General features: G+C 58.7%; 1 protein-coding gene across 7 annotated transcripts; it reads left to right on the plus strand.

Annotated features, from left to right (window-relative positions):
- The first annotated feature begins 1,872 nt into the window (after positions 1 to 1,872).
- On the plus strand, positions 1,873 to 17,519 carry SSBP4 (single stranded DNA binding protein 4). Of its 7 annotated transcripts, none has more exons than XM_087816820.1 (18): positions 1,873 to 2,100; positions 10,147 to 10,219; positions 10,547 to 10,608; positions 10,697 to 10,781; positions 13,908 to 13,997; positions 14,452 to 14,517; positions 14,725 to 14,784; positions 14,876 to 14,945; positions 15,088 to 15,155; positions 15,231 to 15,298; positions 15,576 to 15,621; positions 15,704 to 15,739; positions 15,830 to 15,884; positions 15,966 to 16,036; positions 16,114 to 16,186; positions 16,554 to 16,582; positions 16,693 to 16,916; positions 17,160 to 17,519. In XM_087816820.1, exons 1-17 carry the CDS (start codon positions 2,042 to 2,044, stop codon positions 16,900 to 16,902), a joined length of 1,221 nt encoding a protein of 406 aa, XP_087672946.1. In that variant the 5' UTR covers positions 1,873 to 2,041; the 3' UTR covers positions 16,903 to 16,916; positions 17,160 to 17,519. The 7 variants fall into 7 exon arrangements, with proteins under 7 accessions (XP_087672946.1, XP_087672948.1, XP_087672944.1 ...); XM_087816822.1 differs by having other exon boundaries at positions 16,693 to 16,800; XM_087816818.1 differs by having other exon boundaries at positions 15,088 to 15,298.

Consider the following 17,519-nt stretch of genomic DNA (forward strand, 5'->3'; position numbering starts at 1 on the left):
CATTAGTTAGTAGCGCGTGCCCCTCCTCCGCGCCAGCGGGGCCGCGGAGGCCAGCGGGAGAGGAAGTTGGGGGAGGGGACAGGCAGTTGGACAGGAAGTGGGTAGGGCTAGCGCCTCCCCCCTCCCCTGACCCGGGCCCCTTGGGATGGAGGCGGGACTGGGGCCCGCCTGGCCCTTCCCTTCCTCTTCCTGCGTCTGGAGCCCCAGCGGCTCCCCACTTCCTGCCTGCATGCAGGCCTGAGTGGTGGTGGCGGAATCCTATACTGGGGGGCAGCCTCAAAGAGGGAGGCATGATGGGGGTTCCGCAGGTAGCGGGAGGGGGCGTCCCCAGCAAGACAAACATATGACACAGGAAACCTGAGTGCACAACCACACAACACAGGGCCAATCCGCCCACGCGTGGAGGCATACGCGCATGCGCGCGCCTCCCCCACGTGCACACAACCTAACACTGCGTCACTGTGCCCAGCACAACCGTGGAACAGAATACTGCCGCAGAGCCACAGCGCACACGTGAGCTCACGCAGGAACAGGAACACACACTCGCGGTTGTTCCTTAGGGCAAAAAAAAGAATACGCATGGCAAACAGTCATTGGAACATCCAGACCTGGAGTCACATAACTGGACCATATCGCCCTGCCCCCACCCCCAGCCCACACATGTCTGCTAACACAGCCCACAGATACCCTTGCACACAGGCCTCCACTGGGCCCAGGCACTCCTGCCCTGTGGTGTCCTTGTCTCAGTGTCCCCATCTCTTCTGCATGCCCCCTTGGGGCAGAAGGGCCCCAGGAGGAGGAATGGGGCACCCACTGTCTGCACCCTTGATTCCTGCAGAGGCACAATTAAAGGTGGTTCGAGCCTCATTTACAGCTGGCAGCACTGAGGCTGAGAGGCCTAGCCAACCAGGGGTTACCCAGTCAACAGTCACCCAGCACATACTGTTAACGCAGGGTGTGACTGTGAAGCCGTGCATGGTGGCTTCCAGGGTTTGGCCTGGGTACCCACGAGTTTTTTGTCCATGTGATGTGTCTTTGTGTTGTGTGTGTGGCTGTGGGTGTCCACAGGCTTGGTGAGACTCCAGGTCCATGTACCCAGCTCTCAGGAAGCTTCAACAGAGTGCTCCAGAGGGATGGAGAGTAGCTGCCGTGGGAAGCTGTGGCATGGCTGTGCATATGCGAGTCTCTGTGCGGCTGTGTGCCTACGTGAGCTATGAGCTGTGTCTCGCTGTTCCGTGACAGCCACTATTGGGGCTTTGTATATACCTGTGTGTGTGTAATAGTGTGTTCCTAGGTGAGCTGGGTGTGGGGAGCTCTGGGGAATGATACATCCAGTGTGACCGCCCGTAGCAGTAGTTGTTCCAGGGTCTGTTCGGACTTAACGTGTATCCTGGATGTGAGATTGTATTTGCAACTGAGTGGGTGGTTGTGTTCCTGGGTGTGCAATTTGGGGGGCTGGTCCTATCCGAGGTGTGTGTGTACAGCCTTGATCAGCTGTGTCCCACTGTGCGTCCCAAGGTGGCCGTCTCCACTCATGCCCTGCGTGTATGTGGCCATCACACACACACACACGCGCGCGCGCGCGCGCGGGGTGGGGGGAAGAACCCTGCGCGTGCGCGCCCAGCCCAGGGTTCCAGCAGCGGGACCCACCCGCACGCCCGCCATCGCCCCTTTAAGAGCGGCGCCCGCGGGCGACAGGGAGGCCGGCGGGGGCGCGCGCGGCGGGAGGAGGGGGCGCGCGCTTCCCGGAACAGCCCGCGCTGTGGGAAGAGAGGAAGAAAATAAACCCGCGGTTTAAGCTGGAGCGGCCGCCCCTGCCGCTGCCGCCGCCGCCGCCGCCGCCGCCGCCGCCGCCGCCGCCGCCGCCGCCGCCGCCGCCGCCGCCGCCGTGTGGAGCTCCCCCGCGCGGATGATGCCCGCGGTGCCTGCGCAGGGCTCGGGGCGGTGAGGCCCTGGGCGAGGGGTAGCTATGGAGACGACGAGCGCCGCCAGCCGCGCCGCCTGACAGGTGTGGGCCGGGGCGGCGGCGGCTCGGAGCATTATGTACGCCAAAGGGGGCAAGGGCTCGGCCGTGCCCTCCGACAGTCAGGCCCGGGAGAAGTGAGTTGGGGACCGGGGGCGGAGCTCGGCGGCGGCGCGGATTCCGTGGGCCCCAACGCCGGCGCGCTCCGCGAGGGGCACGTGGGCGCGGGGTGCCCGGCGTGCGGGACCCGAGTGCGCTTGAGGGGCCGCGAGACTTGAGGGGGAGTGCGAGACCAGAGGGGCGCGAGATTTGAGGGGGCGCGCGGGACTCGGGGCGTGAGGGGCGCAAGGAGTTGTCAGGTTTGAGGGGGCATCTCGAGATCCTCAGAGTTAAAGGGGTGTAAGATAACGGGGGCGCGCCACACTGCAGGGGCGTGAGACACCCTAGAGGCTTGAGGGGTTGGGAGATTTGTGGGAACGCGTGAGACACCAGGGCGCGAGATCCGAGCAGGACTTGAGGGTCGCGAGACCTCCTTGACGGTCAAACCTTGAGTGAGTGAGGTTGCGGACGCGCGTGGGTGCGGGATCGCGATCCCGGCTGCTTCACGCATTCTTCAGGGGAGTTTCCAGGGCGGGTGAGCCTGGCCTTTCTGGACCCTCGCGCTGCATGAAGAGCTTGAAAGAGGCCACTTGTCCTCTGGGCAGCCGTATGGGACCCCTGGGGACGCCACAAGGCTCAGTCCTGTAGCGCGGGCCTCTGGGTGTTGGAGCCCAGAAGCCCCTCCTCTTATTTTGGGCGTGGCGCTGGGCAGTGGGTACTAGGTGTCCTTGAGCTGGTAGGAGAACAGTATCTAACGCACAGACCCTGCAGATTGGGGCTGGGGCCCTCAGAAGTGGGGGTTTGGTCTGGGGCGGGGTGGCAGCCTGAAGCTGGCACTGCCGCTTACCTTCTCTGTGGCATTAGGCAAGGGAGTGCCCCTTTCCTAGGCTCATTTTTCTTTCCAGAGAAATGCAAACGTAATATCAGTGCCATTTCTTAGGATGCGGGAGAACTTGAAAGGTGCTGGGAGCTGCGACCTTCTCACAGCAAGGGCACCCAGCAGCTTGCAGTTTTGTTAAAGTGCCAGGGAAAGGTGCCTGCAGGAGGGACAGCTTTCCTTGTCTGATAGCCAGTGGCCTATTCGCAGGATCCTAAGAAGTCCAGCCACTTAGAGTGGCCTGGGTGGGAAACAGACTGCAAGAACAGAGAGGAAGCTGGGTCATTCTGCAGAATTCCTTGATGAAGCTCCTTGAGGGCCAGGCCAGTGAGGACTTGTATGTCTTGGCAGTAAAGAGGAGCCCTGGATGTGGGCTTGTTTCACCCCTCTCTTGTCCTGACTCTTCTACCTGTGCTAACAGTGGGACTTCCTTCTCCTCCACAAGGACAAGTGTCTGTTCTCTACCCAGCTTTAGGGTCATTTTGGAGAAGAGATTCTTCTGGCCAGAAGATGCTAGGCAAATAACTGCCCTTTCAGGCCTCCCTTTCCCATCTGCACAGTTTTGAGGTTGGGTTCCATTTTCAAGTACCCTTAAGCACAAAGACTTTTCGAAACTGGCATCTGGCTCCTGCCCAGGTTGGAAGCAGGGCATGTCTGGCATTGTCAACCCATACCTGGGGGTCCTGGTGTGTCCCCGAGTCGTCCTCTTACACTGGTTTCTAGGCCTGGGTGGAGTGTGGTGGTTGGGAAGGCAGGTCTCAGTCCTGAAGAATCCCACATTCTAGCAAGGAGTCAGGTGTCAAGGCAAATAAATGGGAGGCCAAGCGGAAAGATGATCTCAAGATACTCTATGAAGAAAGCGAAGTGGGGAAGTGGGTAATAGTGAAGTATAAGGGGGCTGTCAGGTGTGCAGAGACCTGGAGGAATAGCAGGTGGTTGAGGGCACAGCAAGTGCAAAGGCCCTGGGATGAGGCCTGGCAAAGGATCTCGGGCTGGTGCCCTGGATGGGGGAAGGGCTGCCCATGAGGACTGTGGGCCAGAGAGGCTTGTGTGTCAAAGTGCACTCTAGCTCCCATGTGGAGTGGGGCTTATAGGGGGTGGGGAGTGGAGGCCAAGGGATTTAGGGGAGGTGGGCACAATGATCTGGGTAAGAGCTGATGATGGCAGCTTAGATGTGGCTGTGGAGAGCAAAGAAGGTAGAGAATCAGGGATTTGAGCTGAGGGTAGTGGGGTTGGGAGTTGGGTTTCAATTCCATCAGACATTCCAGCAGAGATTTGATTCTTTGAACCTGGCCTTGGCTCTTGGCCAGGGCTGGAAAGGGGGTTATCTGAATCCTGGCCACTTCCCCCATCATCCCCTCACTCCCTAGCCTGTCCAGCAGAGGGTCTCAGAGGATGGGGGAATTTGCAGAAACATGTCCTGTGGAGGCTAGAGATGCCATGTCACCTGCTCTCCAGTCTCCTTTTTGGCCAGAGTCATCCTGTGCTCATCTGTTTCCTGTAGAGGGTCCTGGAAGAATGTTGGTTTGGAGATGGGGTTCTGCTGCTAAAGGAAGTTTATAAAATACCATATGGTTACATCCCCCATTTCTCCAAAGGGGATGCCCAGAGAGGAAGTGACCTGTTAAGCTCACGGAGAGCACTAGAGAGGTAGGCTGACTGCTCTGTTTCGCTATCTGAAATGTGGCCTGACAGCCTTGCAGGGTTCTCGAAAGGACTGCCTGAGAGGCTGCAGGTAGCCACCAACTGAGCCACTTCCTGTCTCTGAGCTTCAGTTTCCTTCTCTGTGAAATGGAGTGAAGGAGTTGCACTGCTCAAGTCCTTGGCTCTCCTGGACTGTGTTTTCCTCTCTTTCTCCTGAGCCCTTCTGACCCCCCATCTCAATGTGGGGTCTGGGCCAGACTGCCTCAGAAACAGAGTGGCTGCTGGGTACACTGATTGAGGGTTCCTGCCTAGCAGGGATGCACAGCGAAGCTTAGGGAGTACAGTGATGGGGTGGCATGGAGGGCGAAAGGGAGGCTGGGGTCCTAATGGACTGCCTGAATCAAGGCACAGCCTCTCCTGTAAATAGTAAATACGCTGAGGCTATGGGGAAGCCCATGAGTGACTGCCACCCAGAACTAACTAGTTTGCATTTGTTGTTGGTTTTAGGTCTTTTTATTATTTATTTATTTATTTTAAAATTTAAAAAAAAAAAAATTATTTTAGAGAGAGAGGAAGGGAGAGGGAGAGAGAAACATCAATTGGCTGCCTCTTGCACACCCTGACCTGGGATAGAGCCTGCAACCTGGGCATGGGCCCTGACTGGGAATCGAACTGCCAACCTTTTGGTGCATGGGACAGTGCTCAACCAACTGAGCCACACAGGCCAGGGCTTGGGTCTTTTTAACTTAGGGATGAAGGTGACAGGGACAGTTGGAGGACCCTTTGTGCCCTTTGTATTGCTCTATTTCTGTCTCAGAGGCTCTGCCTTTGAATTGGGGGGAGAGGTCTAAATATCTGCTGTATGTGTGTATCTCCTTGAGCACTTTTGTGTTGCCAAGTGGATTTAGAATAGATCCATAAATGGCAACGATGGTTGGTGTTACTGAGCAACTTGTGTTTTTCTCCTGGGATTGGTTTTGAGAATGGCACTTAGCCACGGAGAGTTTGTTTATAGCCCAGCAGGTGAGACAGTCACCTGTGTGTCTATCCCTGCTTCCAGGTTTGACCATGGGCATCCTTGTTGGTGAGGGCATGGGTAAGAGATTCTTGAGGAAGGAACCCCTAGGCTGAGTCCTGGAGGCTGAACAGTGTCAGTGGACACAGGGAAGCCTCTGGGGAAGGGCCTGAGAAGAGGAGGCACCTGGGAAGAGAATGGGAGGAGGGGGAAGGTGGGGGTGGAATTTGTGAGGGGGGTTATCACTGGCCACTGGGTGGGAGAAAAGCTGTAAGCAGCAGAGGCTGCCAGGAGGTTGATGAGGAGGTTGGCCACCATCCTGGCAAGAGATAGCTGAAGTCCTGGCCTTGAGGGTGGCAGATAGGAGGGAGGAAATGTGTGGGCTGGAGAGTCCATTTGGGGGGCATCACTGGGAACTGGCTGGTCAATAAGATGGGGTCAGGTGGTGAAACAAGGTTGTGAGTAGATGGCCTCTCCCTGTCCCCAGCAGTGTGTGCATCCATGGGCCTCAAGGGGTAGGAGGGTACTGGGCAGGGAGCACTCGTTACCCTAATTCCTGGTAATTATAGTAATTCTTGATAATTATGGTGGAGTCATCCCACGCTCCCTGCCAACCACCTGCCTTCTTGTAGCAGGAGCCCCTCCACTGGGTGGGCTCTTTGTTCTGCAAGTCATTTGCTTCCCTGGGATTTGGCTCCAGAGCCCTGCTCTCCCCTGTAACCGAGCTCACAGCCTGGATGATCAGAGGCCTAAGTCCTCCCTAGAGGTCCCAAAACAACCTGACCCAATGTCCTGGCTATAAAACTTTTTACCCAAAACAAGAGAAACAGCCCAGAATTCCTCCCTGTGACTGAATCCTGGTGAAAATTAAAGTGTCAACACATAAGAAAAGTCAGCAAAACTGAGAATCTTCTCCAGCTTCTCTTTGCTCTTGGGGTAAACCCCCAAATCCTTAACATCGAAACAGTGCTCACCAACCACTTCAGGTAGTTGTCCTGACATCTCAGGAGGGGATCTGGGTGGCTAGGGGCCCAGGATGGTCTTGTGAGCTCAGCAGGGAGGGAAAGAGACCAAATCTCTGCCCTCCCAACTACATTTCAGTGGGGGCTGCAGACAGTGAGCAAAGACGTGTCAACTGGGAATAAATAAGATGATACGGAGCAATTGGGCGCAGGGGAGTGGGGAGTAGGTGTAACAGGGAAGCCTCTGACAGGTGACATGGAGGTCTCTAGGTGGAAGTGCCCCAGGCAGGGAAACAGCTTGTGCAAAGGCGCAGCGTGGAGGGTGGCCAGTATGTGTGTTGGGGGCAGTGGAAGGTCTAGCGAAGAATGCTGTCAAGGAGGTGTGGAGAGTCTAGGGGCTGGGAGAGAGCAGCCATTGGAAGGGTACTGTCAAAATTCAGGTAAGAGAGATGGTGACCTGGACCAGGTGTGTGGTGGAAATGGCAGGAGAGAACTTTCTCCTTAAGGTTTTACCCTGCCTGGCCGGGCGTGGCTCAGTGGTTGAACATCGACCTAGGATCCAGGAGATCGGGGTTCAATTCCCAGTCAGGGCACATGCCCGGGTTGCAGGCTTGATCCCCAGTTGGGGGCATGCAGGAGGCAGCCGATCAATGACTCTCTCATCATTGATGTTTCAGCTCTCTCTCTTCCTCTCTGAAAAGCAATAAAGATATATTTTTAAAAATATATTTTACCCGAATTTAATAAGTGTAGTGATCTCAATCTTGGGGGACAACATGCACCACACCTCTGTGAGTCAAGGCCAGACCACCAAGGTTGGACCACACAGGTGTGGGATGGGAGACGGGGGTGAGGTTGGGGAGAAGCTATGGTGGGGGCAAGTTGAGGTTGGGCCTTTAGATGCCAGATGGATGGTGGACCCCAGTTTTGGGAAGGCCAGGCTGGAGCACCCTGTGTGCAGTTGTGTGAAGATGTCATCAGAGCAGGAGGGAGGTTGCCTAGAGAGAGGAAAGGAGAGGCCTAGACTGATAGAGAGTAGAGCAGGCAGGCATGGGCTCCTAGACTTGTGTCTAGGTCAGATGCCACCATGGACAGTCCAGGGCCACAGGAGATGGAGAAGGACCTGGTAGGCTGGCAGCATGGAGTCCTTGGTGGATGTGGTGGGGCCAAGGATGACTTTTTTAAATTTTATTTTTAATATATCTTTATTGATTTCAGAGAGAGGAATGGGGAGGAGGAGAGAGAGATAGAAACATCAATGATGAGAGTCATCACTGATTGGCTGCCTCATGCACTGGGAATAGAGCCGGCAACCCAGGCATGTGCCCTGACCAGGAATCAAACCTCGATCCCCTGGATCCTAGGTCAATGCTCAACCTCTGAGCTATGCCTGGCCAGGCAAGGGCCACTTCTTCAGGAGGTTTAGGGTCCCCTGAAAAGGGTCTTCTGCCCCGGGGGTGTATGGCCAGAGTGTAGCCCGTGCCCTCCCCCATCCTGAACCCCCAACTCCATCTTGCTACCTGTCTCTGGTTTCTCATTCCTCCAGTCTTTCCTGCTCCCTGCACTGACCCCCAAAGTGGGCAAGGGGCTGGCTGGAACCCTTAGCTTCTCTCTTTGCCCAGAGGATGGGGTGGTGAACAGGTCTGGGCTTTTCATGTCCATTCTTTCACCAATGGATATGGGCCTGGGGATGCAGGTCACCTGAGAAAGCTCAGGAAGCCTCTAGAAAGGGAGGTATCACAGGAGTGAGCTGGACAGATGAGCTTGGAGTCCAGGGGGCAGGGAAGGTGACTGCGCTGGAGAGGGGCAGATGCTGGAGACTGCTGGGGGGGTGCAACATCAGAATCTGGGGGTCCTGGGCTGGAGGCACTGCCAAGAGGGGTGTGATGACATGGTGTGGACTGTGGCCAGTCTTGGGGGACACACACACTTGGAGCTGTGTGACTGCCATGAGCCCTACTCCTCTGTGCCCCATCCCTGTCCCTTGGGTGGCTGTCACAGGTCACGTGGTGCAGTGTGAACCATGTACACACCTCACCCTGAGATGGCTGCCTCTCAGAACCCCCAACATCCCCCTCTTGTCCTTCCGTAGTACACACTGCCTCCCAATTCACCATATAGCTTGCCTTCTTGTATTGTTGCTCCATTGTTCCTTCTCACAAGCAGGTAGCCTCCAGGGGGACAGGGGTCTGTGTGTTCATTACACAAGGAGGCCCTGGGCCAATGTTTGTTGAATGAATGAATGAAAGAATGGGCAGGTGGATGAAGGAAGGAAGAGGATCCAGTGTAAGGGCAGATCCGTGGGGCTGGTAGTGGGGGCAGGACAGAGGGCTGGAGCTGGCAGGGGTGTCTGATGGGTTCAGGGGCTGGGATGTGAGGAATGAGGAGCCTGGCTGGGAAGGGCGGGAGAGCAGGAGGGTGAGTCAAAGCAAGTTTATTTTTAGATGGGGTTGTCAGCCTCCCGAGAGTGGCCAGTTAAGTTGGAGGCATAGCCTCAGGCCTGCCCTCGGGGATCCTCCAGTCTTGGATCCAGACCCCCTCCCCCCCAAGCCCACCTCAGTCCTCACTGGGCAGTAGGAGGATCCTGAGGCATCCAGAGGGGTCTGTGTCAGTGGAGTGGGTGGCTTCAGAATGGCTAGGGGGCTGGATCTTGTCCCTCCGCCAGCTGGTGTAGAAGATAGATGGGAGGGGAAGCAGAGGTGGAGGCAAAGGATGGAGAGGCCTGGGAGGCTGTGTGGATGGGCAGACCTTCCTGTGTGGCCCAAAGAAGGCGCTGCTGGTTGGCTGGTGTCCCATACTCTTGGGGTGGGCTGCTGCTGAGTTTGAGGGGGGGTGTACCAGGCACTGTGGGCGTTTGGCAGCCGAGTAGAACTGCTGGCCCCATCTCCCCTCACCCACCCACACTGTCCCAGACTCCCTGAGGGCTGGTACAGAGAGTTGGCAGGCACTGATCCCCAGGAAGAGGATGGGGCCCAGGGACACCTGGAGGAGGAAGGCCTCAGGGAGGAGAGGAGGGCCCTTTCCTTCCTCATCAGGCAAGGCTGGGAGTGAATGAAGTGCTGGTGCTGGGTGCATGGCTCAAGATGCCTGCTTAGAGACGTCATGTAGCATACAGTCAGGAGTGATACCTAGGAGCCTTTTCTCTAGGCAGAAGACCTCTCCGGGGCCAAGGTTGCTCTGCGGTCCTGGCATCAGCAGGATGGCGCTAGGACTTAGTCCACAAGAGGGTGTTGAATTGACTAGAATTTGGTCTGGAAATAGGGGGTTGGGGACTGCTGGCAGTGTTGCCTAGAGGAGGGACCTGCAGGCTGGGTGTTGATGGATGTGTAGGACTTAGCAAGACTGAGCAGCTAGGGAGGAGGCCATCTCCTGTGAGGAGTGGGGGAGATGGGGGTTTGGGGGACCAGGGCATACAGTGAGTGAGGCTAGAGGTGGTGCAGTGAGGGCCCATTGTGGGCCCCATGCCCCTCGTCTCCACCTGCCCATCTGAAGGCAGGTGCCTGGCCTGGGACCCTTGGGGACAGGTTTGAGGCTGACCTGATCCCAGGCCTCCTGAGAGCCTGAGCCACTTCCGCCCCACCCTCAGGTTGGCGCTGTATGTGTATGAGTACCTGCTGCACATTGGTGCCCAGAAGTCAGCTCAGACCTTTCTGTCCGAGGTAAGCTGGGCTGGCCTCTCTACCCTTACCCCAGGGTCCCTCTCCTCCCAGTTTCTGTTGGGGCTCCAGTGGTTGTGTCAGATGGCCCCTCTGAAGGCCCTAGGAACTAAGGGCTGGGGTGGGTCAGGACCCAAAGCTGGCATAGAGGCTTTTCTCTGTCCATCTGAGGATCTGTTGCAATCCTCTGCCCTTGTGCTTACCCATTTGTCCCCTCCTGGCTACCTTGCAAGGTCCCCTGGTCCCTGCCCCATGTTCCCTGCCTGAGGGGGGATGGGGATCCAGCAGACTGGGCAGTGGCTCCTCACCTGCCTTCCTTCTCCTGTGCAGATCCGATGGGAGAAGAACATCACACTGGGGGAGCCCCCAGGCTTCCTGCATTCCTGGTGGTGGTGCGTGTGGGGCTGGTGTGGGCAGGCTATGGAGGGGGCTGGGTGGGGGGTACTTGGGGAAATCATCAACTCTCCCTGCCACCCACAGCGTGTTCTGGGACTTGTACTGTGCAGCGCCTGACCGCAGAGAGGCATGCGAGCACTCAAGTGAGGCCAAGGCCTTCCAGGACTACGTGAGTCCCGCCCTAGGGACCCGGCATGGGCAAGGTGGTGGGCCTGGGGCCTGGTGTGGGGGTGGAGGGGGGTGGGGTGGTGGGGGGTGGCTGTGTGGCCTGTGCTTGGCTTAGGAGGGCTGGGTGCCTGCGTCCCTGTGCCCTCCACTGGGCCCCAGGTCACTTACAGGGAGGCTCATTTCACTGCACCGCAACCCCAGCACCTTCCTGAGGCTGGCTCCTCTTTTTCCCCTTCACTTGAGCCCCTGATCCAAGCTAGACAGACTGTAGCTCCTACCTCCACTACTACCTGTCCCCTGCCAACCCAGCCTTTCTGAGCCTCCTGGGGTAGGAGCCCAGCCAGGATTTCAGAAGTTCAGCTGACAGCACCTATGACTTTCTCTATGACTGGGGTTGCTGACTTACCTCTTTGGCCTCAGTTTCCCTCTTGATTGATGAGGAGGGACGGCACCAGAGGCCTGTTTGGAGAGAGGAGTGTGTGTGTGTGAGTGAGTGTGAGAGAGAGACATGAGGAGATGGGTGGCATCTTGTCATGGGGTGCAGATGGCAGCCCCCTGCCTTTATCTTCTTCACCCTGGCCCCTCAGATCAGGGGCAGACCAGGGAGGGCTTGAGGACCCTAGGCTGTGGGCCTGAGGGCCAGGCAGCAACTCAGCCAGCTACTGGGGAAGGTACAGCTCCAGGCAATTTCCCCCTTTCTACCCCCTCCACCCTTTGCCCTCACTGTCCTCCAGCTGGTGCCCTCACCTCTTCCCCTCAGGCCTCCCAGGGCACAGCTGCCCCCACCTCTCTCTTTGTAATGGCACCTGAACTCAGGCCTCTGCAGGGCCAGGGTGCAGCAGGGGCAGGGGTTTGCCATGTACCTGAAGTTGCCACACACACGTGCACTACATGGAAGCCAGGGTCCCTGCTGTTTTCCCCCATCAGATCCCTCTGTGCATTTGTTGTCCCTGTGTCCCAGTTCCACCAGACCCGGGGCCCAGGGGTGTCTGGAGCTTTGTTCCTCCTTGTGCCTCTCCAGTGTCTCCCCCGTGGCCCCAAAGCACCCCAGCCCCCACCTGGGTCTGACAGCTTCTGGTGCCTCCTGGGAGGGCAAGGAACTAGGGTTCCACATTGGTGTGAGCGTGCTTCCTTGTGTGCACCAGTTACCATGGCAGCAGAGGGCCTGGGCACAGCGCAGGCACAGTGATGGGGGTGCACAGGGTGATGGGTCCCTGCAGCCCCCACTCTAGTTGAGAGAACCTTCCCCACCCTCCCAGGGGGGCTGCGGCCCTCCTCTAACCCCCTCCCCTCCAGGCCACTTGGGCATCTCGAAAAAATGCCAGCGCCTAGGCCATTATCATGGCAACTCTGGGTGGGTGCTTTTGAGTGGATGATTGACGTGGGGGTCCAGAGGAGGCTGTGCATTACCCCTTCAGGGCCTAGAGTTGAGGAGCCACAGAAGTGAGGGGTACCCTATATCGCCCCTTCATGGTCCTGAGCTCTGCTTGCAGCCTTCCCTACCACCACCCTCTCCTCCTTGACCAGGAAACTCTCTGGCACCTGCTGTGGCTATGAAGGGGGGCTGCTTCCCTTCCTATGGGGTAGGCAGTGTGGGGTGGACAGACCCAGGGCTCAGAATGTGTCCCGCTCCAGCCACTGAAGCAGGCTCCTGCCAGAGTAGCTGCTACTGGCCATCAGACTGTGTTTGTTTTGTAGTGAGGTAGAGACAGTGGGCACCCAGGGGCTGAGAGCTTTGTCCTCCTCACCCCCCAGGGTTGATTAGACTTTCAGATGACCTGTGCTGGGACTTGGGAATGCTCTCAGCCACTGTAGGCCTGTGGGGGCTCCCACCAGTACCCCCAGCTTGGGGCCTGGGCAGGAGTCCTTTGGAGGCAGACCTTTGAGAAGGAGCAGGAAGGGTGTCAGACTACAGTTTCGCTTAGGGAAGAGTGTCTTCAGGAGCCCCTTGCCCCACTCCTGTAGGGCAGGAAATGTGACTGGGCTACTGCTTAACTCCCCTGAGCCCAAGTGGCTGCAGTTCCACACATTCCTGATCACCCCTGGTGCTGGCTTATGCCAGCCTCAGAAACAGCTGTGATGAAGACTATCCCTTTCCTCCTGGGGCCTGGTGGGGTAGGTGTGGAGGGTGGGTGACAGACAGGAGTGGAGGGGCCCCCAGAAAAGTGCTCTCTAACTCGATGCCTTTCCCTCTCCTTTGATGTGTCCCCTCTGCCCTATAGACTAGCCCTCCATCCCTCCTCCCCCACTGCTCTATGGGCCCCAAAAGCTGACAAGCCTGGGACTTGGAACTGAGCAGAGGAAATGACTTGTCAGCCTTCCCTTTGTATCTCTACCCTTGGCCCACAAGATAATGCCCCTCAAGCCCCTCTAGCACCTGCCCTTCTCCCTTCCTCCATCTGAAGAGAGGTTGGGGGCCTGGAGACTGCACCTAGGGAGTCTAGCTCTTCCTCCCCTCTCTCTTGGAATGGGGGGGGGGGGGAGTAGTCTGCACAGCAGCTCTGAGGAGGAACCCTGGGGAGGGAGGTTCATCTTGAAGCTGTTGAATGATCTTTTGTCTGTTTATTTGAGGTGTGTTAGGTAGAACTGGGGGTCCAGCTAAGCTGCCTTGTCAGCCAGGACGACACTGGGTGTGTTGGGAAGGGCCTGGCTTGGGTTAGGTAGGGATGGTGCCCCTACCAGACGGAGGTTGAATTCAGATGGAAAGAATCAGCCTGTGTTGGACAACTGAGGGCATACCAGTCCTGGGTGATTGACATTTTCAGACCTCCATAGTCCTCAGGCTCTGGACACAGGGGGTTGGGAATCTCTGGATCCCTGACCTTCTTCATGGGCTATGGGCTCAACTGGGTTGGGCCCTGACCACCTCCAGGTTCTCAGGTGCAGCAAAGAGGCAGAGCCCTTTCAAAGCCACCCAACAAATCTGAATCTGTAGACTTGTCAGGGTTGTTAAACTGGGGTGGGGACACAGGGGCAGCTGCTCTGTCACCTAGAGGACCCTCCAGGCATCTTCCCCCGCTTGGACAGAGGGTCAGGTGGCTTGGGTTCTGTGGGACTGGCTATTTGCTGAGGGAGCATTGGGGCAGAACTGGCCTGACCACACCCTCGTGTCTCCCCCACCCTGCAGAGTGCTGCAGCTGCCCCCAGCCCTGTGATGGGGAGCATAGCCCCCAACGATGCAGTGGCAGCAGGTCCCATGGCACCTGGCTTCTTCCAGGTACAGCCAGGGCTGGGGCCCTTGTCCCCCTGATCCTGGGTACACGTGTCAGAGAATGACAGGTGCAGGTGCTGATGGGTGGGCGTCCCAGGTTGGGAGAAACCCCAAGGTGGGCAGGCTGGAGTTGGGTGAGAGGGTTGTAGGTATGGTGGGGATGCACATGTGGGCCTTGGTGGGGCTAGGAGAGGGTGAGATCTCTGCACACTAGACCTGTGTGTGTACATGCCAGGGTGCCTGGGCCCGCAGAGCATGGCTTTCTGAGTCACGGGTCTGGCCCATGACCCCTCCTGTAGGGGACATCCCCAGTCCTGCAGATAGGTGAGTGGCCCACCCTCCTGCCTCCATGGCGTCCCCTCCACTTCACCTCCCTCCGCCAGACTGAGCAGGGTCTCAGGAAACAGTGGAGCTTCTGGTGACTTAGCTCTTCCCAACCCATCTGGTTCTGTCCTCCTAGGGCCCCCTTGGCTCCCAGCCGCCCCCCCACAACCCCAACACCCCCATGATGGGGCCTCACATTCAGGTAAGGACATGTGACACCTCTGCCCCTTTGACCATGCACACCCTGCTCCTCTGCTCACACACACCAGGAACTGGCCACTGTGGTTTGCTGGCTGGGCCTGGAGGAGGGGGTGAGCCAGGCTTTGGACCTGGGCACAGCAGGAACCAGGTTGCTTTGTGGGGGTGAGTGGGTAGGGAGACGTGCTGACCTCTGGTCCACCTCTTCCAGCCCTTCATGTCACCGAGGTTCCCAGGGGGTCCCCGGCCCACTCTTCGGATGCCAAGTCAGGTGACAGAGGGCAGACAGACTGGAGGGAGGGGGCAGGAGCTGGGCTGGGGTGGGGGCTCCAACACTCATTGCTGCTATGCTTCCTCTGTAGCCTCCTGTGGGCCTCCCCGGCTCCCAGCCCCTCCTCCCTGGCACCATGGACCCCTCCCCACGTGCTCAGGGTGAGTAGAGAAGCTCCAGCTGGTGTTCACCATCAGGATCCCAGCTTTAAGTGCTTCATCCAGGCTGCCTCATTGTACAACCCCTCCTACCCCCCGAGGTGTGTGTCCCAACCTGAACCACCTCTCTTTGCTCCCACCCCAGGGCATCCCAGTATGGGCCCAATGCAGAGGGTGACTCCTCCACGGGGCATGGCCAACATTGGGGCCCAGGTAAGGGGTGAACCCAGGGGGCTTCAGGAGCTCTCCCCTCTTGGCCTGCACTCAGGGCCCTTTCCCCCTTCACAGAGCTACGGAGGTGGCATGCGGCCCCCACCCAACTCCCTTGCTGGCCCAGGCCTGCCCACAATGAACATGTAAGGCCATAGGGGACCCCTGGAGTGTGCTCACGAGGGCCACCACCCAGTTTCCTGGGCTGGATTAGCACAGTAGCCTGGGATATTATTTATTCGAATGTTGGGTGGGGAAGCTAAGGCCCAAAGGCCGATGAGTGATGGGTTGGGATTTCCAAGTGGTTACAAATTAGCCAACAGCACATGTTGGGCTAATGGGGCCTGGCCCATGGGGCGGTGGGGAGGGGGGGGCTGGTGTGCTGCCTGGCCCAGCTCATGTCCACCCACCATCTCTTAATAGGGGCCCTGGAGTTCGTGGCCCATGGGCCAGCCCCAGTGGCAACTCGGTGAGTTGGGGAGTCGGGTGGGGGGGTGGATTGGGTTGGGGGTGGATACAGTTGGACTGCTCACAGCTGCCCCTCTCCCTAGATCCCTTATTCCGCTTCCTCCCCTGGCAGCTATACGGTAAGTGGGGCCCTGGGGCCAACGCTGGGAGACCTGATGGAGGGTAGCAGGTGGGGGCCTTTCTAATGTTTTGTCTACCTGTGTGTGTAGGGACCCCCAGGAGGCGGTGGGCCCCCTGGAACACCCATCATGCCCAGCCCTGGAGGTACTAGGGCCTGGGTGGCAAGGGGAGGGGTGTGCTTGGGAGAGGCCTCTCATATCCACCTTCATGCACCATCTTCCCCAGACTCCACCAACTCCAGTGAGAACATGTACACCATCATGAATCCAATAGGGCCAGGCACTGGCAGGGCTAATGTAAGTGGGGAGCTGTGGGAGAGGGGCTGCTCTGGTGGGGCAGTGGCCAAAGTCCCACACCCCCCCTCTGCCCACAGTTCCCATTGGGCCCGGAGGGCCCTATGGCAGCCATGAGCACCCTGGACTCTCACCAAGTGAACGGATCTCTGGGTGAGTGGGTGGCTCTTGACCCACCCCCCACAGGCTGCTTTGCTAGCCTCATGCTCCCGCTGATGCGCCCCCTCCCCCCCAGCCGCCCCTCCACCTGTGTTCCCTGTAGGGGCATCGAGGTCGCACCCTGAGCCTTCGTGGGCGACTCAGTGACTTGGGCCGCACTGGGTGAGGGTCCAGTAACTAAACCGTGGGGACGCCTGGCTACCAGCACTGATATCCCTTTAGGCCCTCCTTCGGGACCCCCAGTGGCTGGGTTGAGGGATTGGGTGCGGCTGTGGGGGGGATAGGAGCGTGGTTCAGGGAGGGACTGGTGGACCCTGACTCAGGTGCATGAGCCGTGTGTTCCCTTGTCTGTCATCCTCAGGCTCGGGCGACATGGACGGGTTGCCGAAGGTGAGGGGCCACGCTCAGGCGAGGCTGGGGTGTGGGGCGGACTGCGCAGGGGCCTCGCGGTGGTGGTGGGGTCAGGACAGGAGTCTTCTGCTGACTGCGGCTACCCCCAGAGCTCCCCCGGCGCCGTGGCCGGCCTGAGTACCGCCCCGGGCACCCCGCGGGATGATGGCGAGATGGCGGCCACCGGGACTTTCCTGCACCCGTTCCCGAGCGAAAGTGTAAGCGACTGCGTCGACTCCCCCCCTGCGGCGGCGTCGGGCCGGAGGGGCCTGGCGGGCAGGCCCCGGCGGGGCGGCCGGGGGGCCAGAGCAAGACCGTGACCGCGGCGGGCCAGGTGGGGGGGCGGCCGCGGTATCCTTTTCCTCCCCTCTCCCCTTCCCATCCTGCCCTGGTCTCACACTCCTACCCTGCCCCCACCCTGTGACCCACGCCCCAGGGCGGCCTCAACTCCCTAACTTGGACACCTGCCCCCTGCCCCACCCGGCCCTTTCTCCCTGGGGGGCGGGTCCCAGCCTAGGCCACAGCTGAACCCTCCCCCCCTCCCCCCCCCACGCGCCACCCCCTCGTTTCTCCGCAGTACTCGCCCGGGATGACCATGAGCGTGTGATGGGGTAGCAGCCCCTTGCCCACTGCCAGCCGCCTCTGCCCAGAGCCCCTGCCCAAGGCCAAGGGTCAGGGGCCCCAGTGGTCTAAAGGGGGAGGGTCTGAGGTCATACCTCGGGCAGCTAGACTCCTGGCCAAGGCTTGGAGGCCCACATGAAGGACTCTCATTTTATTAAAAACAAAAACGCAAGGACCTCAGAGATGCTCTTTTCTGTATGGGCCCAACTCTCCTCCCTCACCCGTTTCTATTTTGTCCTGGGAGACTCCTTGGGGACCTCCTTTTCCTTGGACAGTAAGGGGTGGGCCCCCATCAATAAATGTAACTTGTTTTGGT

Source organism: Miniopterus natalensis, chromosome 4 (genome assembly GCF_054644295.1).
Source record: "Miniopterus natalensis isolate mMinNat1 chromosome 4, mMinNat1.hap1, whole genome shotgun sequence".
Taxonomy (NCBI): domain Eukaryota; kingdom Metazoa; phylum Chordata; class Mammalia; order Chiroptera; family Miniopteridae; genus Miniopterus; species Miniopterus natalensis.